Source organism: Macaca thibetana, chromosome 5 (genome assembly GCF_024542745.1).
Source record: "Macaca thibetana thibetana isolate TM-01 chromosome 5, ASM2454274v1, whole genome shotgun sequence".
Classification (NCBI taxonomy): domain Eukaryota; kingdom Metazoa; phylum Chordata; class Mammalia; order Primates; family Cercopithecidae; genus Macaca; species Macaca thibetana.
In genome coordinates this window covers 171889838-171915358 of record NC_065582.1, presented here as the reverse complement: position 1 = coordinate 171915358, position 25521 = coordinate 171889838, and the positions used below count along the sequence as shown (strand labels likewise).

The window sequence follows — 25521 nt, the reverse complement described above, 5'->3', positions numbered from 1 at the left end:
AGCAAGGAAGAAGAAATAACAAGTTAGTAAATTATCTCTGTTTACATTTACAACCAACAAACCAATCATTTCTATACACAGTTTGTACCTAAATTTCAAACATTCTTGATTATTAATGAAAGAGATTATGTTAGAATTCACAAGTAAGTTTGATATCTTGTAGTCTTACTAGAATGAAGTTCCTACATCCCCCAAAGAAATACGTTCTGCTAGTTCAAAGGTCTTTCTATGCCTTTTCCACAGTCTCTCTCTCTCTCCAGATTCTTCCTCCAGCCTCCAGCCACCAGCTCAGACATTTTATCTTGTTGAGCAATAGGGCAGACAACTGGATTCACAGGAAACAAGATGGGGTGAACAGAACACAGGAATGTAACTCGGAAGACAGTGGTGATTTTGCCACTTACTGTTGTGTCTTCATGAATATACTTGACTTTAGCTTTCATTTACTCACAAATCAAATACAGATAATAGTATTACCCCCTCCCTCCATCTCACAAAGTTACCTTGAGGACACTGGAATTGCTTATGAAAGCAATTCTAAGCTGCAAAGTACTAAACAGAAGTCCCTCTGATCCCACTCATTCTATAGCAGAGACTTTAGTACTCAGTGGCCTCTAGTTTTAGACTGTCTGAGTTTAAATCCAGGCTCTTACTTATTGATTGTGTCCTTGAATGAGTTCATGCTTCAGTTTCCTTATCTGTAAAATGGGGCTAATAATAGCATCAATTTATAAAACTATTATGAAGTGTGAAATGGAATGGCACCTACGTGGCACTTAGAACAATGCCTAAAACCTAGAAAATAAGAGTATGATCCAGCAAGCACTTCTTTAAGTAGCTACCTTTTGAGTATAGTGGAGCTTTGAGGATTCTAAAGAATGGATAAGATCTAGCTCCTACCCATCTTTGGAGATTTCACAAACTTGTGAAGAGTGGACACTCACGTAAACAAGTGCTGTGACAGAGATAAAATGAGGCAAAGTACAAGGTACAGATTCATCCCTAACTCCCCCCTCTGCCCTTTTGCCCTTATTCCATTTCCCTGCTCTCCCTAGGTAAGTTTGCCCGATAATCCCATACACTTTCACGGCCTCAGCTATCAACTGCACACCAACAAAAACCAAGATCCATAGACCAAAACCCTACTCTTACTCTCTGATATCTTCACTTAGCTTACTCTTTCCCCCCACCCCCGACCACTCCTCAACCTGTACCTCTTTCAACTAACCCCTCAAACCTAATAATTGGCCAAACTATGACAATTACATCAGAGAAACATGCCCACTCCTCAACTCCCGTATACATCTACTATATTCACCTTAACTATTGCAGCCACCTGCTAAGTATCTCAGTGCCTCCAGTTTCAATCTCCTTATCTGCAACCCATTCCCCATGCAGCCACCTAAGGCGTTCTAAAAATTTTTATCTGTTAACAATACTCCCTCTAAAAAAAGTTTTGGTAGCCTGCCTTTGCTTGTGGAACAGTGTCTTCTTGGGCCTGCAGCACTCTTAACATACGTCTGAGGCTCTTTCCACTCTTATCTTATTTCCCAGATCTCAACGCAAAGAACACTCAGTGTCCTTTTCTAGATGGCATGTGCATCTTCCATTACTCTCCACTTTTGCTCTTGTTGGTTATGTTCTCTCAAATGCCCCACCTGCCACCTATCCATCCACTCATCTTCCAATGTACAGCTCAAATGCCACCGACTGCACATCATTTGCCCTTCTTAATAAATTCCTCAAGACTTATTATTCTTTCACATGGATTTGTATATAACATGTAGGTTAAACCATATGAGTTACCAGTTTTTGGTAGGTCAAAGTGGTCAAATAACTGCAGTTTCCAGTACTTGAACCTATAACATGATATGTTCCTCTTACAGCATTTATCCTGCTTCATCAGACCTCTTTCTTTAAGTATACTTCCCATGTACTGTGTCGTCTTCATCTTTCCATGCCCAGTGCCTCACAGAGTGCCAGGCAAGAAGTACATGCTCCAAGAAAGTGTGTAGAATTCAAGGTAATTGCTGTGTATGGATCTTAACACTTTGTTGAGCTCTCTTAAGTCTAGGTCCTAATCTTACTCTCATTATCTAGAGTCTGCCAAAGGTAAACGTAGCCATCCAGGGCTGTCTGGAAGAGAGTCAGGATTGTAGGTATCCCTTTCCTTTCCCCATTTACATCAAGACCCAGCTCTCTACCTACTACCTAATTACTTAACCTAGGTAGGAAAACATCAGCCTGCCAGGTTGTCCTTTCTTTAGGCAGCAAGTATGTAAAATGCAATGATACCATTCAGGGCACTTAACACATTAATTCACTCATTCAATCATGGGGCTGTGATTGGTACTGGGAATATAGTAGTAACTAAGGCAACTAGAGACTATGAGTTTGGAGTGTTTTAAACTATTCTTCAAACTTTTTCCCCTAAGAATTACTCAAAGAAACTGAAAATTTTCCAAAACATAGCTTGCATATTTGAACACTTTTAGATGTCTCATACATACATTTTAAGTTCTCTAAAAATATTGTAAATTGAAATAATTGTTGCAAAGGATATAATTTCAGTACATATTTTATTTTGTCACTTTAAATTACTATTATTTTTAATGTATTTAATGAAATCTGAATATCATAACAATCTGATACCCATGACTTTTTTAATGAGAAAGATGTTTTAATTTAAAAATTTCAGATATTTTTTCTTTGAACTCACATTTGCATTATACTTTGCCCTTGAATTTTATACATTTATATAAAATCAAAACTGTGGTCCTTCATATTTAGCTCAATTTATGGAACATGTGTACTACATATATTGGCAAACCAGTAAGCCAAATTGTACTTTCCCTCCAGAAAAATTCTGCCTTTATTTTTCAATTCAAACAAATGTGTTAATTTGCATTGCAAATAATGTTATTAAAACATGGAGGCTGGGCACGATGGCTCACACCTGTAATTCCAATATTTTGGGAGGCCAAGGCAGGCATATCACTTGAGGTCAGGAGTTCGAGACCAGCCTGACCAACATGGCAAAAATTAGCTGTGTGTGGTGTTGGACACCTGTAATCCCAGCTACGCAGGATGCTGAGGCCAGAGAATTGCTTGAACTCAGGAGGCAGAGGTTGCAGTGAGCTGAGATCACAACCCTGCCCTCTAGCCTGGGCAACAGAGCGAGACTCCATCTCAAAAACAAAAATCAACAAAACCCACAAACATTGAGAAATAAGTTACAAAATGAATCCTATAAGACAGATTATGAAAGGACGTCAAACTTAATATAGATCTAATAAAAGTAATGCATCTCATCAATTATAAGAGGAATATAAATTAATAGGATAATTCTTATCAACTAATTTTAATAAAGCAATGAATGTGCAATTTATCAAATAATGACTATATCATTCCTCTAATAAAAATGCATATCTCTCTCCAGTCAAAAGATAGAGAATGCAGAACGAAGCAAACACAATTCACTCATATGCCATCTACAATAGACACACTAGATTCAAAGATACAAGTAAGTCCAAAGTGAAAAATTAGAAAATTGTACTCCATACAAAGAGTATTCAAAAGAGAACTGGAGTGGCTATACTAGTATCAGACAAAATGGGCTTTAAGACAAGATTTGTTACTAGAGTCAAAAAAGACATAATGATAAAAGGGTCATTTCATCAGGAAGACAACAACAAAAACATAAATGCACCTAACAACAGAGCCTCCTAAAACATGAAGTAAAATACATAAGTTGAAAGGAGAAACAGATATTTAACAATAATAAGTGGAAACATCAATAACTTGCTTCCAATAGTGGCTGAAGACTTGAACAACACTATAAACTAACTAGATATAACTTATCTATAGAAAACTCTAAAAATAGCAGAGTACACATTCTTCTCAAGTACACAGTGAAAATTTTCCACGATAAAGCACATGTGAAGAGACCATTAAAAAAACCTCAATAAGTTTAAAGACTGTTAAATCACACAAAGGATGTTCTTTGACCACCAAGGAATACATTTAAAAGTCACAATAACAAATACATTTGGAAAACACAAATATGTAAAAAGTAATCTAAACACTTTTAAATAAAAAATGGTTTTAAAATGTACCAGGCAAATCAGAAAATTATTTGAGATTAATGAGACCAAAAACACAACATACCAAAACTTATTAGATACAGCTTAAGCAGTAATCAGAGAGAAATTTGTAGCTGTAATGTTTATTATGAAAAGAAGGAAAATCTCAAATTAATGATCTAAACTTATATCTTACAAAACTACCAAAGAAGAATAAACTAAAACCAAAGCAAGCAGAATAAATAACATTATAAATATTAAACCACAAATAAATGAAATAGATAATAAAGAGCAAACATCAATGAAATCAAAAGTTACTTATTTAAAAAATCAGTAAAATTAATGAAAGCTTAGTGAGGCTGAACAAGAAAAGAGGAATCAAATTATTAAAATCAGGAATAAAAAAGGGGATCTCAGCACCAACCTCATAGAAATAAAAAGGATTAGAAGAGAACGCTATGGACAGGATGCAGTGGCTCACATCTGTAATTCCAGCACGTTGGGAGGCCAAGGCAGGAGGATCACTTGAAGCCAGGAATTCAAGACCAGCCCGGCAACAACGCAAGGCACCATCTCTAGAAAAAAATTAATTTAAAAAAATAAGTAAATAATAACTTTTTAAAAAAGAGAATGCCATTAACAATTATATATCAACAAATTAGAAAGTCTAGATGAAATAAACAAATTCGCAGACAAACACCGACAACTTATACTAAAATAAGAAGAAATGAAAAGTCTGAATAGATTTATAACAAACACAAATTGAATTAACAATTTTTAAACTTTCCACAAGGAAAGTCTAGGCCCAAATGGCTTTACTCATCAATTCTACCACAAACTTAAAGAAAAATTAATACCAATCCTTCACACACTCTTAACAAAAAATTATAAGAAGTAATACTTCCCAACTCATTCTATGAGATCAGTATTAGTTACTCTAATACCAAAAACAGATGAAAACATCACAAGAAAAAAAACACTACAAGCTGATAACCCCCATAAACATACATGCCAATAGTCTCAACAAATTGCTTGCAATCCAAATCCAGTAACATATAAAAAGGATTATACACCATAACCAAATGAAATGCATCCCAGGAATACAAGGTTGGCTTAAAACATGAAAATCAACTAATTTAATATACTATATTAATACAATAAACCAAAAACTACAATCATCTTAACAGATGGAGAAAAAGCAGTAAAGTAGCAATAACTTGTATATCAACTGTATGGTGAAATAATAATTATTTGCATATATTGATTTAAATAAAACACATTACTCAAGTTAATTTCACCTGTACCTTTTTAATTTTTAAAATGTGGCCAGTGCACACCTGTAATTCCAGCAGTTTGGGAGGCCAAAGCAGGAAGCTAGCTTTAGTACAAGAGTTGGAGACCAGCATGGGCAACATATCGAGGCCTCATCTCTACAAAAACTTTTTTTGAAAATTAGGTAGGCATTGCAGTGCACGTCTGAGTCCTAGCTACTTGGGAAGCTGAGGTGGGAGGTTGCAATGAGCTATGATCACACCACTGCACTCTAGCCTGGGCAACTGAGCCACACCCTGTCTCTAAAAAATAAAATGTGGCTACTAGAAAAGTTCACATTACATATATAGCTCACATTTATGGCTTATGTTATATTTCTATTGGACCACAATGGTCTAGACATATCCTAGTTTGAAGATCAGTGTTCTAACAGCATTTGGTGTTTTCATACATATTTCTCTGTTATTTATCAGAGCAGAAAACAGAGAATGAGAATGGTTAACATGCCCAGGTAAACATAACCTGCCCCATAGGTGTCAGAACTGGTAGTGGGATTCAGTAATAATCCTTAAAGTCAGAGTTTGCCCTAATTGCATAATTGGTCTCTGGTCTTCCTTAGAGGGATTAAACAGTCATTGAATATGTTTAACATTTAACTTTCAGAAATTTTTTCTGTTTTCCAGATCTAAGAGGAATTTAGCTTTTTTTATTTTTCTCATTTTTTATTTGGATATCTCCTTCCACTGCTAGCAATCCAGGATTTCACTGCCATTACCAGCCCCCATGTTGTCTGGTAACTGTTTTGCTTTGTTTTTGCTTTGGTTATCCATTCTCCAGGACTACCACTGTGTTCAAGCTGGCTTTCTCATCTGCTCTTTACCTTGAACTGCATAGTAGATGACAGCTAAGGTGTTTTGTTAGTTTGTTTAAACATCTATTTTGTGTCAAACACTGTAGAAGACTCTCTATTTAAAATATTGCTAATTATCATCACCATAGCCCCCGCTTCACAGGTAATGTTTGTCTTTACCTTCACAGATGAGAATACTGAGGTTCCCAAAGTTTAATTGCCAAAGTTACATAGTAACAGAGGAAGTTGGACTAAAAGCCAGGTCTCTGACTCTAGCTCTGGTGTGTCCATCATATCGCTCCTCCCTATCTCTTAATATGGGATGAATATGCATCAACTGTGGGCCTACAAACAATGGTATTTTCATATATACGATTTATGTCCTTATGACAATCTTAAGAGTTTCTTATTCTCTGTACCAGTTTGTCTATTTTTTTTCTATTGAAAATTGAAGTCTATGTTTTTTCTTATTGTTATGAATTATGTACTCCAATGTTAGTACAATGGCTTACACTATAAATGAATTTTGGATGTGAGATGACATAAAGTTCTATAATCCTTTCTCAAGTCCAATGAAAAAAAGGAGACAGCAAAAGTGAATTGCTACCACTGACAATGAAGCACTAACTAGGACTAAAATCAAATATCCCTCTTCCCTCCAAATGTTTTTCCTCTCTTGTCTTTACATTTAATCAATCCTTGCACAAAGGTTGGTCATAATGCCTGCTACCATTTAAGCTTCATGATATTTCTTTTTAACTGAACATTCACAGCTTCCAAAACAAACATTTAAAATGTTGAATCTTCTAAGATTCTAAACAAATTAAGGTCAAATTTGATAGATGCAATGCTCTTCATCTACTTAAAAGTCTACATATTTAATATTTAGTCAAGATGCATCACTTTTCTCTGCCTAGAATAATTTATCAATTGACGCGGTTAGCTTTCCACAATGTGGAAAAAGTACAATATATCCAATATATACTGCCAGGCCTCATTCTTACTATAGGAGAAAAATGACTAAGCATATGTGAGGAATATCTCTGAATTTCAGTGGGATATGTTATTTTGAAAATAAGATGCTTTTGCTCTGAGGTCTGTACTACCAATTGTCATTCATGTAGCTAGGTGTCACTTTGAAGACTTGAAGGATTATCCCTTCCACTCCTTAACTTTTAGTAGAAGCAAGGACTGTTGCTTTAACAAAAAAAAGTTTTATTTTTTGATATTATAATTGTATATTACTATTGAACACACAGTGATTTTACATGTATACAGAGTTGAATGACTAAATCAAGCTAGTTAACATATCCATCAGCTTAAATACTTACATGATTTTAAATCTAACTGCAACTTTGTACCCTTTGACCAACATCTCCCTGTTCTCCCAGGCCCTGGCCTCAATAACCACCATTCTATTCCCAGCTTCCATGAATTTGATTGTGTTAGATTCCACATATAAGTGAGAACATATAGTTTTTACCTTTCCGTGCCTGGCTTATTTCACTTCTATAATATCCTCCAGGTTCATCCATGTTGTTGCAGATAGCCAAATTTCCTTCTTTTTTAAGGCTGAATAGTATTCCACTGTGTATATATGCTACATTTGCTTTACCCACTCATCTGTTGGTGAACACTTAGGTTGTTTCTGTGTCTTCGCTACTGTGACTAATGCTGCAGTGAACACAGGAGTACAGACATCACTTTGACATACTGGTTTCAAGTCCTCAGGATATATATACCCAAGCACCATTTTTAAGCATGTGTCTCTGTGACTCTGTTTTGCTCAGGTACTTGCTGAGCAGTGACCCACTCTTTGTCTTTGCTTCTAGCACTAGCCTGAGGGCCAACTAATGAAGCAAGAAACTGAGAAATGAGGAGATGGGGGCATTAATCTCAGTCTATGCAAATTATCTCAAGCAAACAACTTTACCTCTGGGCTTTGGTTTTCCAACAATAAAACAAAAATATGATTTGCTTTATCTACTCACAAAGTATATTGTGACAAGAAAAGGAAATCATAGAAATCTCATTTCAAGCCAGGATTGAGATGAGCTTCAGTGTGTAATTTTATCTGCCTTCTTGTTAGATTTGCCTTACCTCAATATTCTGTAGAGATCACAAGGCTCCACCCATGACCAGCCTGGCAAGGTCATATTGCCCCAAGTAGGATTCCAATTTAGGAAGTCAGTTTCAACCTACAATCTCACTGTTTATGACTCTGCCCAGACAATTAGGGTTGGGAATTATCATAACTAACGTCAATAGCATTTATTTACAGTCTCTGTGAGGATACACAGAATAATGTATGTTTTCTGTTCTTTTCACAGTTACACCCATAGTGCCTTGCACAGTGTCTGGTACAGAGTAGGCACTCGACAAAGAGTTTCTGAATACATAAATCAATCAATAAGAACTAGGAAAATTAAAGAACATATAAGGCATAGCGACTGCCTCCAAAGACTTGTAATTCAATCAAGTTGACGTGGCCTTAAAGTTACAAGATAAGTAGCAATAGAGAAGGAAGTCAGTCTACGTAAGGGCCCAGTGACCATCGTGACAAAAATTACTGGAGAGGCTGACAGGTTCTCTCCTAGGTGGGGGTATTGGAGTGGGATGATAAATCCCCCTGATGCCACAAAGGGTAACAGAGAACTTCTGTTATGTTTCAGGACTACACTTTGTCATCGGGGAAGATTTTTGATATTTTTCTTTGTCAATGAGTTCATCCCGTGGCATAATAACCAGAATGGAGATTGTAATAACCAGAATGAAACTTTTAGTTTGGTATTGTCAAGGAAAATAACTTTTTTGTCATTGTCAATATGGTTATTCATTTTATTTTTTCTCCAGTAAACATTAGTTAACAATGCTACAGAATGGCACATGTCTTTGTAAAGCATGCTTTGGAAACATCTACCTCATTCCCTCCTTCCATCTCCCTCCTTCCTTTCCTTACCTTGTTTTCTCCTTTTCTTCATCTTTTCTTCTTACAGCATTCATTGGGCAATTACTAATCAACAAATACTTACTAGGCACTTGTGTTCTAGGTACGTGAAAGGCAAGGGGAATGCGGAGATGCAAGAAGGAATTACATTTGAGCAACATTTCTGCAGTATAATTGACAGAGCATGGTTGCCAATTGTTTTTGGAGAGTGAGAGAGATGAAGGAAGAGGATGACTCATGTGTCAGCTTGAGAAACTGGTTGTGTGATGATGACGTCAGTCAAGACAAGCAGCAAAATAGAAGCAGATTTTGGGGAAGATGTTGAATGCAGGTATAGACACATTGAATTGATGTGGCTGAAGGACACCCAGGTCAAAGTGTTAAATAGGCAGTTGGAAATATGATTTTGACCACGAGGCTAAAGAGATGGATTCGGAAGACATTAGCATTTAGATGATGTTTGAAAACATGATAATAAATTCATCTACAAAAAGTAGGTAGAAATATAGAAAAGGACCAGAAACATAAACCTAAGGAGCTCTCGCACGTAAAGAATACATAACGATAAAGTGACGGAGGAAATTATGAAGGAAGGTTTAGAAAAGTAGGAGAACTAGAAGTAACTGAGGGTGGTACTATTCTTGAGTGCTACATCAATAAAGCACCTTGAAGTTGGACAAGGTCAGAATGAATCTTAATTTCTACTTTCTCCTTTTCCAAGTCCAAACCAGAACTAATTAGCTCCCATCTAAAGACTCAAAGTTTTCCCATTCTATGGGGTTAATTACATTCATGGGCATGGGCCGTGCCACGGAAAACCAGCAGCATGGAGGTAAGGCATCCAGTTGACCTTAACTGCAGTGCCTCCTAAACTGGTTCCATTTCTACGAGCTGGGGTCTTGATTCCTCTCCTTGTTCAAGCTCCTACAGTGAAACCCTGTGTTCCTGGAGCCTGGAGTACCAACTCAAGGCTTCTGAGACAGGAGTCTTGCCCCTTGTACTCCAGGGTTATCTATTCCCCAGTGTTACAGTCCTGGGATGACTTACCTGTCCTCATGCACTTATCCTATATCTGACAATGATTGGAATTATTTTTGGCTTGTTTAAGAATCCTAGGAGCATCTGCATGGTGTTTGGATAGCTCCTGAAAGCAAATTAACAATTTATAAACAGACCCTTGTATTACTATTGTATTCTTTTAGCTATCATTTCCTAAAATTGCTATTTATTAATTCAACAATCCCTTTATTCAGTGCATGCATTTCCCAACTCTTGAAAGCCTACTATGTGCAAGGCATTGTTGTAAGTGCTGAGGATACAACAGTGAACAAAACAAGGCATGGACCTTTCCTCATGGGCTTGTGATCTTATAAGAGAGGACAGATAAACAGTTCAAGTACATAGTGGGTCAGATGGAAAAACAAACACCTTATAAAGAATAAGAAGGCTGGGAAAGAGTGGGGGGTTGTTATTTTACAATGGTGGTCAGGGAAGACATCACTGAAAAATGACTTTTAGCAGAGACCTAAGTGAGAGAGAAACTTAAAAAAAAAAAAAAAGAATGATAAAAACATGGTTAAGTGAGCCCAGTTGCTACTTAGGAGACAAGTATTCCAGGTGTGGGAATTGCGAGGGCAAAGGCCCTAAGGCTGAATTGGCCTGGGCTGTTAGAGAAATAAGCATTCCACTGTAGGGAAGTTTTCAGAGGGGTTGGTGGCAGGAGCGATTCTGAAGAACCTTTTGGTTATTAAAATGTTTTGACTTCTATTCTGAGAAAATGTAAGTATTTAGTCAGAGGAGCTGACATGACCTGTTTTCCATTTCAAAAGTATCATCCTGGCTGCTATGTTGGGAATAGACTGGAGAGGGGCAAGATCAGAAGCTGGGATACGAGTTAGTGGGTGAGAGGAACGATCCAGGAAGTAACAGTAGCCTGGCCCAGGATGCTTGTGGTGAGAATGGGGTGAAGTGCTTGGATTCTGGATATATAGACACTCCTCGCTTTATTGTGCTCTGCTATCTTGTGCTTCTCAGATAATGAGTTTTTTACAAATTGAAGGTTTGTGGCAACCCTGCATCAAGCAAGTCTATCAGCACAATTTTCCCAACAGCATGTGCTCACCTTGTGTCTCTGTGTTACATTTTGGTAATTCTTGTGTTATTTAAAGCTTTGTCATTATTACTATAACTATTTTGGGGATATGTGATCATAATATTTGATGATACTAGTGTAATTGTTTTGGGGCACCACAAACCACAACCATATAAGACAATAATTTAATCAATAAAGGCTTCAGGCCTCCCTATTCCCTGAGAAACAACAATATTGAAATTAGACCAATTAATAACACTCTAATAACCTCTAAGTATTCAAGTGAAAGGAAGAGGCACATGTCTCTCACTTTAAGTGAAAAGCTAGAAATAATTAGGCTTAGCGAGGAAGGTATGTGGAAAGCTGAAATAGGTTGAAAGCTAGGCCTCTTGCTCCAAGTAGTTAGCCAAGTTGTGATTGCAAAGGAAAAGTTCATGAAGGAAATTAAAAGTGCTATTCCAGCAAACACATGAGTGATAAGGAAGTGAAACAGCTTTATTGCTGATATAGAAAAAGTGTGAATGGTCTGGATAGAGATGATTAAACCAGCCACAACATTCCCTTAAGCTGAAGCCTATTCCAGAGCAAGGCCCTCTCTTCAATTCTATGAAGGCTGAGAGAGAATTCTATGAAGGCTGCAGAAGAAAAAAGCTGGAAGCTAGCAGAGGTGGGTTCGTGCTTAAGAAGCCATCTTCATAACATAAAAGTGCAAGGTAAAACAGAAAGTGCTTACGGAGAAGCTGCAGCAAGTTATCCAGAAATCTAGCTGGGTAATTGATGAAGGTGGCTACACTAAATAATAAGTTTTCACTGTAGAAAAACAGCCTTCTGTTGGAAGAAGATATCATCTAGGACTTTCATAGCTGGAGATGTCAATGCCTAGCTTCAAGCTTCAAAAGATAGGCAGACTCTTTTCTTAAGGGCAAACGTAGCTTGTGACCTTAACTTGAAGCCAATGCTCATTAATCATTCTGAAAATCCTAGGGCCCTTAAGAATTATGCTAAGTCTACTCTGCCTGTGCTTGGTAAATGGAACCACAAAACTTGGAAAGAGCATAGTTTACTGAACATTTTAAGTCCACTGTTGAGATATTACTGCTCATTGACAATGAACCTGATCACCCAAGAGCTCTAATGTACAAGAAGATAATTGTTGTTCTCATATGCCTGCTAGCCCAAATCCATTCTGCAGCCCATGGATTCAAGAGTAATTATGAGTTTCAAGTATTATTATTATTATTTTTGACACAAAGTCTGGCTCTGGCTCTAAGACTGGAGTGCAGTGGCACTATCTCAGCTTCCTGCATCCTCCACCCCCTGGGTCTAGGCGATTCTCCTGCCTCAGTCTCCTGACCAGCTGAGATTACAGGCATGCACCACCACACCCAGCTAATTTTTGTATTTTTAGAAGTGAACGGTTTTCACCATGTTGGCAAGGCTGGTCTCGAACTCCTGACCTCAAGTGACCTGCCCGCCTTGGCCTCCCAAAGTGCTGGGATTGTTTTGAAATAAAGCTGCTATTAAGCCATTCTTTTAATAATGCAACAAACTCCTTTTTATAATTCTATTTTCATTTTAAAATTTAAAATCACTAAGTTGTCACCAGGATGACCTCAAGTATTATTTTAGAAAAAAGTTTCATAAGGCTATAGCTGCCATAGATAGTGATTTCTCTGATGGATAAGAGCAAAGTAAATTGAAACCCTTCTATAAGGGATTCACCATTCTAACAGTCATTCAGAATATCTGTGACTCATGGGAGGTCAAAATATCAACATTAACTAGAGTTTGGAAGAAGCTGATTCCAACCCTCTTGGATGACTTCGAGGGGTTCGAGACTTCATGAAGGAAGTGACTGCATATGTGATAAAAATAACAAGAGAACTAGAATTAGAAGTGGAGCCTGAGGATATGACTGAATTGCTGCAATATTACAATGAAACTTGAATAGCGAAGGAGTTGCTGCTCATGGATAAGCAAAGAAAATGGTTTCTTGAGATGGAATCTACTCCTGGTGAAGATGCTATGAACACAGTTGAAATGACAAAGAAAAGGTTTAGAATATTACATAAATTTAGATGATAAAGAATCAGCAGGTTTTGAGAGGACTAATTTTGAAAGAAGTTCTGTGGACACAATGCTACCAAACAGCATTGCATGCTACAGATAAATATTTTCGTGAAAGGGAGATTCAATCTATGTGACAAACTCCATTTTTGTCTTAAGAAATTGCCACAACCACCTCCTCCTTCAGCCACCACCATGCTGATCAGTCAGCAGCCATGAACGTCGAGACAAAACCCTCCACTGACAAAAAGATTATGACTTGCTGAAGGCTCAGATGATCATTAGCACTTTTTAGCAGTATTTTTAAATTAATGTGTGCATGTTTTTCAGAATAATGCTATTGTGCACTTATTTAAACATAATTACAAGTTATGTTCAGACTATAATATACTATAAACATAACTTTTACATGCACTGGGAAACCAAAAAATTGGTTTGCCTTGCTTTATTGGGATATTTGCTTTATTGTGGTAATCTGGAACCCACGGTATCTCTAGGTTATGCCAGTAATTTAAAGGTAGGACCAGCAACATGTTCTGATGGCTTGGATATGATGCAAGAAGGACAGAAGCGAAGAATGACTCCAGGGTTTTTGGCCTGAGCAACTAGAACAATGGAGTGCCAAATGGGAACTAGAACAATGGAGCGCCACGGGGATCGGGACTAGTGAGGCAGAGTTTAATTTTGGATGTGTTTAATTTGAGGTGTCTATGAGACACTCAGTCAAACGGGCAAGTTGTTCACATAATGTAAAAGCAGAAAAAGAAGGTAGTAGCTAAAGGAGGGAGAATATACGGTCAAAAAGTTTTGGCTTTATTTTTCAAAGGTGAGAACTAGTAAAGCATGTTTTTGTGCACATGGAAGTGTTTCCTCAAGAGGAAAGAGGTCATGATGAAGGAGAGAGAGAGAAAACTGTTGGAGCCCATGTCTTGAGTAGGTTAGGGGTAGGATCTACTCCGCCAGCGGAGAGGCTGGCCTTAGACAGGAGCGCAGACAGATGGGCCATCCGTTGTATTGGGAGGGAAGGCAAGGTGTGCAGGGACAGATGGAGACTGTGGAAGTTCTCCTGTGGTTGCTTCTCTTTTCTCAGTGAAATAAGCATGTAGCTCAGCAGCTGAGAGTGCTATATGCTAGCAGATGCATGTAGGAGAGATGTGACAAGAGGTTTTCAGACAGAGCAGAATGTTTGAAATGGTCTTCTAGGACAGTGGTTTTAAATTTCAGCTCATAATCTGATAGAAGGTGTTAAAACCAACTTTGGAATTTGAGATCAAACGTGATTTTAAAATTAAAATTATAAAAAGGAGTTTGTTGCATGTATATTGGGTTGTAGCAAAAATATTTTTAAAAACACTTGCCCAGGACAGTGGGAGTAAATGAATAAGGGACTGTCAAACACAAAGTCAAGGTCCTAGTTAATGATCATGAGTCAAAATATTTTCACGTCAAAAACAAAAAAAAAAATCATAAAATGGACTCATAAGACTTGGCATGGAAACTGCTAGAGGACCATAGTCCCTCCCCACCACGTGCTGCTCCTTCTTCCTACCCCACTCCACTCCCCACTCTAGGAAATCTTTTCATTTGAATATTTTCAATAAGGGCAAGATCACCAGCTTACCCAAGATGTCAGAAAGTAACTTTCTGCTCTAAAAAAAAGGGGCCCTCACAAAAGTAGTGAGTAGAGGCCCTGGCAGGATTTGGAATTTGGTGTACTTAATACGAAGTTTGACATTATTATGTAACAACAAACTTGATGGCTTTTCCCCACTTCAGAGAGCTCTAAATCCTCTAAAACAAAACTAGTATCAGAGTACTAATAAATCTTGTTTTTGTTCAAAACTGTAGCCCAGAAAGGCACCAGTTAGCTTTTAAAAGTATGTGCTCTCTCCTCTTTACTAACTGCAGTGTTAATGGATGATAGAGCTAAGGTTTATGCCTGTATTTTCCCCCTATTTCAAGATTTGTTGTTGGATCTGCAAATGATTCCAATCAAATACATCTGTACTTGGAAAAAAATTCATCCGTTTTTAAGATTTTACATTCCTTGGTTGCAGAAGTAGTTTTTTTTCCTGCACATTACCTTTTAAAAAATGAATAAGATGTCAATATGTACTGTGAAAATAACCATTTATATTTTAAATTCTGAGCTCCAGTTATTTTCTAGACATTGTAATTTAGAAAAAAAGTACTTCTCCAGTTCTACATTTTGCCTGATTGTTAAAAATGATTTTGAGATTAATAAGTTGAACCAATTTTCTATTCACCTGACCAAATTCTGAACCATTTATGAGTTTTTAAAAACATACTTTTTCCTTACTGTAAAGGCAACATAAAACTTGGTTCATTGGACAGGATAGCAGAGATAAACATTATACACGAAATACAGTTCCCTGGGGCAATATTGCTCTCTTTCTACCGTGTTTATTTTGATTTATATAAATTTAAGACACTGAACAGAAGTAGAATTCAAATACAGAATGAGGACTTACAAAAATGTACACTCTGCCTACATCAGTAAAAGTATAGTAATTTATAAAATTAAATATTTAATCTTAGTTCACTTGTAAACCAAAATCAAGTAAAGTCTGAATCTACCTTCCATTACTTTGGGGGTTAAGAGTCTATATTCTAGGATTCATTTAATAGTTTCATTTCTCTAAGCATCAAGCAAAACGTTAAAATTACAAAACAGGATCATGAAGTTCATCTCATCATGTTGTATGCATCACTCTGTCATTCTTTATCTAGACCTTCAAATACTCTATGTAAAATGTTTCTATACAAAAGGAAATACACAGGATTAGTTCCTCCTCTAACGCTTCTAAAGAGCTCTACCCTGGAAAGCTCTCTCCCTTCCATTTTGCAAGTCTCAACAAGTCTGCTGCTGAGTCAGAACCTCCTTTTTTTTCCCTGATGTAAGAACTATTTCTCCCTTGAAAATTCATAAAGCTTAGGAATAAATTAGAGTCTCCCTGGGGGGAAGGGGCGGGGACGCCAGAATGAATGTGGTTGGGAGGAGTCCCATGCTGCAGCCCTGATGATGGCACATGAAACGCTTTTATGAAACGGAGCTGGCCCGGGGTTACCATGGGAGCTCGCCGTGGAACCCGTTCCACGCATCCGAGTGTGTAAATAACCACGCGGAGCGTGTTTGTTCCAGGGACTTTGTTCCTTCTTACCCAAGTGAAAATGCCTGGAATACAGCCGGGGCTCCGAGGCTTCATGTTTACCCTACAGAAACACTCTCGGCGGCTATAGGATGTCGGTGACAGCACCCCTACCAGCGCCTACAAACAGAAACAAGCTTAGAGGGAGCTTCCTAGGGCGACGAGGGGGTCCTAGACCCGGCATTCGGGGTCTAGAGGTGCGGGGCGAGGCGCCAGGCGCTCAGCGGACTTCAAGCCTGCAGAGCCCAGATGCGAGTTCACCACAGGACCCCCCGGGCTGCGCCAGGCTCTCGCATTGCGCTGGGGTCCTCGGGCACCTATTTCTACGCGGGCTCGCACGGCGCAGGCGCTGGTCGAGGTCCCGGGCCTCAGTTTCCCCCACGGGGCAGCCCCGCCCTGGGAAGCCCGAGCGGTGCGGCAGGGTTTCTCCTCACTTAGGGCGGAACCGAGGTGACAGGAAGGAGGAGGCACCGCGAGGGGCGGAGACGCGTGCGACCCGGGCAGGTTCTGCGCCGATCCCGCGCCAGGGAGGGGCCGTTGCCCAGGAACCGTCCCTCCCTCCCAGGCGCGTGCTTGCCCTCGTGCGCGCGCCCACCCCGTGCTCCGACCTCTGTCAGCCAGCCGACCCCCGCCCCAACGGGCCTTTCCATTTCCCCGGGAGTGGAGAGGCCCGAGGAGACGCGCCGCTCGCTCCCGCCCTCCCGGGAGCGCGAGCGCGCCCCCGGCTGCGTCTGCATATTAATGAGGGGCGGGGAGGGGCGACGGGGGTGCGGTGGCCTCGCGCCCGCGCGTGCCGGGACGCACCGCGGGGGGCGGCGCGATTGTGAGGTGGCGCTGACGCACGTTCCGGGGTTCTTAAGCGGCCAGGGCGGCGACGGCGACGGGAGCGGCGGCGGCGCCCGAGCCGGTCTCGGGAGGTGGCGGCGGCGGCGATCGCCGCGAGGGGTGGTGGGGCCGAAGTCGGTGCCCCCGGCTCAGTCACGGTGTCCCTCTCTCACTGACTCCTCCTCCTTCCACCACGGCCGCGCAGCCCCAGCGCCGGCGGCTTCCTAGGTGGGGCAGGGGACGAGGAGCGTCTCCTCCCGCTGCCGGCAGCCAGATAAATGAGGGATTTCGGGTTTGGGGTGCTGCAGACCGCCCCGCTTCGAAGCAGCAGCCCCGGGCCCCTGTTCAGCGGCGAGGCGTACGGTCCCTACGCCGTGGGGTCCGCCAACCCGCTGCCCTCCGCCACGCCCTTCGGCCCGCTGTCGCCACCACCGTTGCCTGTCACCGGCTTCTTAGAGGCCGCCTCCCCCTTCTCCATCCCCCTCGGCGGCGGCGCGGGCAGCCCGGCCGCCGCCGCTTCCTCTTCCTCCCCGTTCCTGGCGCATCAGCAGACCATGCAGGATGAGCTGCTGCTGGGGCTGACACAGCAGCCGGCGCGGCCGCTTTCGGGGGCGGCGGCCACGGAGAAACTCCCCAACCACCACCCCGGCGGCGGCACGATCGCGGGTGTGACCCACCTCCTCCCCTCCCAGGACTTCAAACCGAGTCTGCACCACCCCTCCTCCTCCTCCGCCTCCTCCTGCTGCTGCTGCCGCACCTCCTCCCCGCAGGACTTCAGTAAGCGGCAGCAGCAGCAGCTGAGCAGCCAGAAGAGGAAAGAGTTCAGCCCTCCCCACCTTCCCCACCCTCCGGACTCGAAGCCGCCGCCGCCTCCGCCGCTCCACTGCCCCGGTCGGTTCAGCCCGCCGCCGCCGGCCGGCCCGCTCCTCCAGCCGGCGCAGCTCGGTCAGCGCCAGCAGCAACAGCCGCCGCAGCAGTTCAGCCTCCCGCACCCGCAGCACCTCTCGCCGCAGGACTTCGCCCCGCGGCAGCGTCCGGCCGACCTGCCCCCGCTCCCGCAGCTCCCTCCCTCGCCGCCCGCAGCCCCGCGGCGCCGCCACGGAGGCGCGGGCAGCCCTCGCAAGACCCCAGCCCCGGGCGAGGGCAGCGCCGCCGAGTCCCCCAATGCGGGCTTGGCCTCCTCGACGCCGCCGGTGAACCCCGCGCCGGGCTCCATGGAGTCCCCCAACCACCCTCTGCTCAACAGTCCCAGTAACCTCCTGCCCGGCGGTGCGCTTGGCGCGGGCGCCTTCAGCAGCCTGCAGAGCCCGGACCTTCCACACCCGGGCGGCGGCGGCGGCGGCGGGGGCGGGGGGCCCCCAGGAGGCGGAGGGGGAGGCGGCTCCGCGTCGCCGCCGCCGCTGCCCGGCTTCGGCACCCCCTGGTCGGTGCAGACCGCGTCCCCGCCACCCCAGCCCCAGCAGCCGCCGCCGACCCAGCCGCAGCAGCAGCAGCCGCCACCCCAGCAGACGCCCCAGCCGCAGCCGCAGCCGCCCGGCTCGTCGGCCACCACCCCGGGCGGCGGCGGCGGCGGCTCGCTCAGCGCCATGCCGCCGCCCAGCCCCGACTCAGAGAACGGCTTCTATCCCGGGCTGCCGTCGTCCATGAACCCGGCCTTCTTCCCGAGCTTCTCGCCCGTGTCGCCGCACGGCTGCACTGGGCTCAGCGTGCCGACGAGCGGCGGCGGCGGCGGCGGCGGCGGCGGCTTCGGCGGCCCCTTCTCGGCTACCGCTGTGCCCCCTCCGCCGCCGCCCGCCATGAATTTACCTCAACAGCAGCCCCCGCCGCCCGCGGCGCCGCAGCAGCCTCAGAGCCGGAGGTCGCCCGTCAGCCCGCAGCTCCAGCAGCAGCACCAGGCGGCGGCCGCCGCCTTCCTGCAGCAGAGGAACTCCTATAACCACCACCAGGTACGGCGGGCGGCGGCATGGCCGCGCCGCGGGACCGGGAGACTGCGGGCGGGGGACGGAGGCGGCGGCGGGGAGGCCGGGGACCCGATCTTAGCCCCGAGAGAAGCCGCGACGGGGCCACTCGCGCAAGTGAGAGTAGGACTGAGAGGGCGGACGACCGTGACAGGACTCGGAACCCCAGCCCCCGGCGGGGTGGGAAGGCAGTAGCCACCGTGGGCTGCGGGGGCGTGGGAGACGAGTTCGCGCTGGGAGCCGCGGCTGGCCGGGCGCCCCTCGAATGTCCCGGCGCAGCGGTGGGGGCTGGGGCAGGGGCTGAATAGCGCCGTGGCCGCGGGCTGCCGGGCGCGGCGTCTCTCCCTGACCCTCCTAGCTGGCGCATCCCGGGCTCCACCCGGTGCCCTGAGCCTGGAGGGCCGCCGCCCCGGGCCCCTGACTCGGGGAGGCGCGGCGAGGACCGGGGGCGGGCCAGGGGCCTTGGAAGAGCGGCCGTGGAAAGTGAACTTGGGCAGGAGGAAAATGATTGTTGGAGAAGGTGCGTGCGGGGGAGCCCTTGACTCTGTCCTACCGTCCAATGAGGGAAGGCGGAAAGGCTTTTTTTCTTTGGAGTTTGTTTATTCTTAATTGGCCGGCGGGGATCTCGCCTTGAAGCCGCAGCCCTCCCGGCGGTCCGTCGAGCCGCTTGCAAAGCTCCGTCCGGTCAACCTGCCGGCAGCGCCGCACCCTGGGCCACCGGCGAGTGGGGAGGGAGCGGCTGACCGCTCTCCTCGCAGGACCTGGTTCCCGCGGTGTCGCCTCCTCGGCTTACAGGACTGGGAAGAAGAAACTGTTAGTGACGGCTCGAGTTCAAACCGAGATACCCCACGATTGTCTTAGTTTCTGTGCTTTTCAATGTTGGTGTCATGTTTTGTGGGTTTTAAGACAAAACTGAACTTGGATCTGGGATTAGTGTTTCCTTGTAGACTCTCGGTACATTTTTTGGTTGCCTTAACCTTCTGCAAGGGAATATTGAGCCGTGTGTATTTTAAGTAGGTAATATTATGAAATAACACTGGGCAGAGGTTTTTATTTTCCGCATCTTTTCTGATTCAAGATCTTTTTTGTTATTCCCTCAATACAATTTTTGGGTGACTGCTGGATTGGTAAATTGACGTCGAAAGAGTGTCTTGTTGGTTTTGAATCTTGTTAGCATTTCTTGCAGTGTTCATTCTGTTTAAGTCCATTTTCTATTTTCGTGATTAAGGATTGACAGAGACGCAAAATATGACCTTAACCCCATAACTTTTTCAGTTGACCAAAGTTTTCAAGGATTAGTCTTTTTTAAAGTGAATATTATCTAAATTAACCCAAGTGAAAGTTAACAGTTTATCTGAGTTAACCAAAGTGATAGTGAACAGTTTTTGTTGAATCACTGATTTCTTTCTTAGAAAAGAGAATGTGGCCTATAAGGATTGAAAATAGGGATTTTGAAATAATGTTCCACGTTTTCATGATTTTTATAATCCTCAGCAACTGTCTTTTGTGTCTCAGAGTCTTCATTTTGTTAACTGGAAACTTGTCCACAGAAAATTATCTGTAGGTAATTTTGTATTCTTAAAGTTGTGATACAGAACGTTGGAAGAACATACACAATGATCCATATTTAACTGTAATCTGCTTTTGAACAAAAGATGGGTCTAGCCATGGAGTATGAGAGGTCACACAGCTTTCATATAGAATTTTAGATCACTGGAAGATAACTTTGAGCATTAAATCATTTAATAAGGAAAGTAAGGCCCTCAAGAATGAAGTGGTTTGTCCATGGCTCCTTAATTATCCATGGAACTCTGTGGAGGAGGAAAGAGTAATATATACTCATGATTATGTTAGCATTTAAAAGTTTTTAAAAATTGGTACTGTAGATCAGGAGTTTCTCTTTTAATTGTCTTATAAAAAGCAGGTTCAATTTTAAGAGAATCATATTTTTAGTAACTGTCTGGTTCATACTTCTTTGGCTACATCTTAACACCAAAGTATTAAAGTATAAACGTATTGACAGTAGAATTACCAGCAATGAATACTTCTTTAAAAAAAAAAAACAAACCCAAAACTACAATTATTAGCCTTTTGGTGGATTTACCATTCTTTGATGACTTGACTTTTCTTGCCACAGGCTTTAGATTAGGATGTAATTTACTTTTGAAAATGAATCAACTTGATGGAGACTTGTATCAAGATCTCTAGTGGAATAATCAAAGCATATAGTAAATTGGCAGTATACCTCAGTGGATCCACCTATGGGCAACATCAGATAATTGCTTGAAAGTTCATGGATAATTAAGTGAAAAACAAAAACACTTTAAGACAAACTATACTAAAACTGGAATAATATGCCTTAACAGTTAAATAAACAATGCAGAAAAATGACATAGTTTCTATACTGCCCTTATTCCAAAAGGCGATTTTAATTTGTGCAATAGAGTAATTCCCACTTTTGTAGCAGTGCAACTTGTTTTGGAAACATGAAGTCAATGTATTTCACTTGCATGAGTAGGATATTTTAATTAACAAAGACCATATTTTTAGTTGTGTGCCTAGCATAATATGGTTGCTTTAAGATCACCGTGTATGTTATATCTTTAAGAATCTTCAGTTAATTTCAATTTTTTTCTTCATATTTATCATGTATACAGTTATTTCTGAAGGATAAGGAACTGCATGGTTCTATTTCAATAACTGTCATAAAATATCATATTTATAGTACACAAGAAGATGAAAACTTGACCAGCATCAAATATGATTTCACATAGAAAGATCTCAAGACTATTACTTTTATAACCTAGAAAAGATGTATTCTTTTGCCTTTATATATTTCATTCATATAAATTCTTAGGTCTGACATTTGAATTTGAATTGCAAACTCTTTAAATGCCACAATTTAAATAGCTATGTTTTCCCCAGCCTCTTCTGAAACAATCTCCCTGGAGCAACCATCAGAGCAGTGGCTGGGGCACTGGAAGTATGTCCTGGGGAGCAATGCATGGCAGAGATCATCGTAGAACCGGAAACATGGGAATCCCAGGAACTATGAATCAGATATCTCCATTGAAGAAACCGTTTTCTGGTAATGTCATAGCACCACCGAAATTTACTCGCTCAACTCCATCACTGACTCCAAAATCTTGGATTGAAGATAATGTGTTCAGAACAGACAACAATAGTAATACACTCTTACCCTTACAGGTAAGAATGGTATGTAAATGACCTTATCTCTAATGTTAATCTTTCAAAATAGGGAATTGGGTGGTGGTGGTAGTGGTATGGTAAAATTAACATTTTTTCAAATAAAGTTTTAATTTTTAAGCCTGTAATTTAATTAACAAAGGTTAAAATATCTATACAGAGAAAATTGAGAATGTAAAAAAATTCTCTAAACACGCAATGGAAAATAAGCTTAGTAAAACATAGAAAAACCCGTTGTATTGATTAAATACATACTGAAGCTTTCAATTGGCAACTCTTTAAGAATGTTTTCATTTATAAACTGTAATGGGCCACCAAAATTTGTTTCTCCTATAATATAGCTAAGCTAAAATGTTCTGTAATTTTAACTATTCTTAGATTTGACTACGATCAGCTGTATATATATTAGAATATACTTAGTACAGCTGTGATTGTGGCAAAATAATATTAGGGCTTTTTTGCATCTAATTTAAATTTATCTTCACTAATTCACTGATTATTTTTTCTAAATGTGGCCTAATATGTTGATTAGACTTTTTTTTTCCCCCAGGCTTTTTATTATTTTGTTGAAGTTCCTTTATGGCTATTGCAAGTGAGGTTTTTGTTTTGTTTTGTTTTTTCTTAAACCTTTAAAGGATGGAATGAGGATTTAAGATAGAGGTTTATTTTTGGTTTTCTTTCTTTCTTTCATTGGGTGGGTATGGGGAAGACAACTGCTGATTTCTGATGAAAACTTCTATGCTATTGAAGGTGAGATCTAGTTTGCAGTTGCCAGCTTGGGGCTCAGATTCACTCCAAGATAGTTGGTGCACTGCAGCCGGAACATCCAGAATAGACCAGGTAGGCTGCACAGTGTATACTTTTTAGGATTTCGGTTAGGAGTTTAGTATTTATGTTATGAGTAGGATTTAGTATTTACTTTCTTATTATACCTATTGAAACATATGTTAGAGGACATTGAAGCAATTTATTTTTTAAGGATCACCTGCTTTGAACTATTTAATGTAAGAATTTTTTTACTTTCAAATTTAAGAGTAATTAATCCTTTTATATTTCTAAAACATAATAAATATTTTTGGAAAAAGGGATTATATACACAAGAGCACCTGACTTTAAACATCAGTCAAACTAAACAGATTGTATCTCTTTTCAGAATTATATGCAATTAGGTACAAAATCATATGTTTACTTAACATGCAGCTTTGTATTTAATGTTTTGTAGAACTTTTCAGTAAATTTTTGTCTTGAAGTCTATTTGTTTTGAGATATATTTCTAAAAAAGACTTCTCTTGGTTTCGTTTTTTCACCTTTATTAAACAATTTATAGCCTAGTATTCTAAATTTTGTTACTGCTTTTGTACCCTGACTTATTCCAAATAATCAGTTTTCTATGGAGAAACCATTAGTGAAAAAGCTGGGAGTTAGCCTTAATCAAATTACATTCACACCTTTTTACAAAATACTATCTTTCTTCTTGCAAACTGAATTTGAATGTATACTAGGTGTACCAGGTGGTGAGGATTATTACAGGATATAGAAAACTCAGTCCTTATATATGCAGGTTCTTTCTTACAGAGCTCCAGTTTGAATGAGCATAGACTTAACGTCGTGTGTGTTTTATGAATGGAGCTGTGTCATTCTAAGTCTCTTCCTTGGTTAATTTATTAACATGATATGATTTTACAAGTAAGGACATAAACAGATTAGTAATATATTTGTAAGTAACTTTCTAATCTAGAAAGTTAGCACCAATTTTGATAATCAACCACTAACAATTGTTTTAGCCAAGTCCTGCCTGTTTTCCAAAGTAGTCCTGCCAGGGTCTTCACTTAGAAGTGGTAGTTACTTCATGTAATTTGCAAGGTATTGTCTTGTTAATATAAGTTAGCTATTTATGTCTACTCTCTTCTCTACTCTGGTCCAGTTAAACCTTATTAGTGGCCTTTTTATGGTAGAATTTTTTTTTTTTTTTTTTGAGACGGAGTCTGGCTCTCTCGCCCGGGCTGGAGTGCAGTGGCCGGATCTCAGCTCACTGCAAGCTCCGCCTCCCGGGTTTACGCCATTCTCCTGCCTCAGCCTCCGGAGTAGCTGGGACTACAGGCGCCCGCCACCTCGCCCGGCTAGTTTTTTGTATTTTTTAGTAGAGACGGGGTTTCACCGTGTCAGCCAGGATGGTCTCGATCTCCTGACCTCGTGATCCGCCCGTGTCGGCCTCCCAAAGTGCTGGGATTACAGGCTTGAGCCACCGCGCCCGGCCTATGGTAGCATTTTTGTATTTAAATTCAACACGTGAATGCCTAGGAGATGGTATGTTTAGGAGAAGAAAATTAATGTAATTATTTTGAAGGTGGCAAGAGAAATGTTTTCAGATAGAAGAGGACATAATTACTCTGTTTGTGCAGGAAGAAGCAATAGGATGGATACATATATAGGAGAAATAAGTATCCATGGAAAAGAATACAAATTAGCTGGCATTACAGGGTCCATGAGGCAGGGACAGATGTCGAGAAATCAGGTTATAGAGTTGATTTCAATTGGTGGAATGCTAGAAAGGAGACAGGGGTGATAATGAAAGGGAAGCTTTCAAATCAGCCTCTGGGGCTGCCCTCCCACTTAGACCTCAATCAAAGCTACTCTGCTTTTACCTGTTTTATAACCTAAGATTTTAGGGAGATTTATTTTAGGAAAAATGATTTTGGTGCTTAAAGATAAACTTATCTGGTAAACTGCCGAGATATTGGCATTCCCTTTAGATACTTGAGCCAGACGTGTGATGTGATGAAGTAGAAGACAATGGTGGAGGAAAAAAAGAGATAATGGAAAGTGAATGGAACTGGAAGGAAAGAAGGCCTGTAACTTGGATCTTCTTCCTCTTCCTCATAATCTTTATGACATTGAATGACATAGTTTATGGGCTTTAATCTCTCTGGGTCACAGTTTCCTTATCTGTAAAAGGGGGACCTTGAACTAGGTCATTTAAGGCCTTTCCAGCCAGCTTTTACACTTTCTCTGATCTGTTTTGGCCATTTCTTTTCCTCCCTGGTGCCCCAC

The 25521-nt window shown here is 41.8% G+C and overlaps 2 protein-coding genes across 9 annotated transcripts in view; one reads left to right on the top strand and one right to left on the bottom strand.

The window, feature by feature from the left end:
• The window catches only part of LOC126955277 (40S ribosomal protein S18-like), a 142301-nt gene extending 125815 nt beyond the window's left edge, over positions 1–16486 (bottom strand). For both annotated transcript variants that reach the window (XR_007725864.1, XR_007725865.1), the window contains exons 1-2: positions 7688–16486; positions 4507–4657 (exon numbers count right to left, since the gene is read on the bottom strand). The gene's annotated coding sequence lies outside the window, so the exon portion shown is untranslated. The remainder of the gene's footprint in view (positions 1–4506; positions 4658–7687) is intronic.
• Positions 16487–17379: 893 nt separating this feature from the next.
• CPEB2 (cytoplasmic polyadenylation element binding protein 2) overlaps positions 17380–25521 on the top strand; it is a 66195-nt gene continuing 58053 nt past the window's right edge. For 2 of the 7 annotated variants that reach the window (XM_050791645.1, XM_050791644.1), the window contains exons 1-3: positions 17381–19251; positions 22189–22470; positions 23221–23310. In XM_050791645.1, coding sequence (XP_050647602.1) covers positions 17584–19251; positions 22189–22470; positions 23221–23310 — 2040 coding nt within the window. In that variant the 5' untranslated portion in view covers positions 17381–17583. Of the gene's footprint in view, positions 19252–19706; positions 19784–22188; positions 22480–23220; positions 23311–25521 lie in introns of those variants that run through there. The other 5 variants (XM_050791649.1, XM_050791647.1, XM_050791648.1 and 2 more) reach the window with 3 other exon arrangements.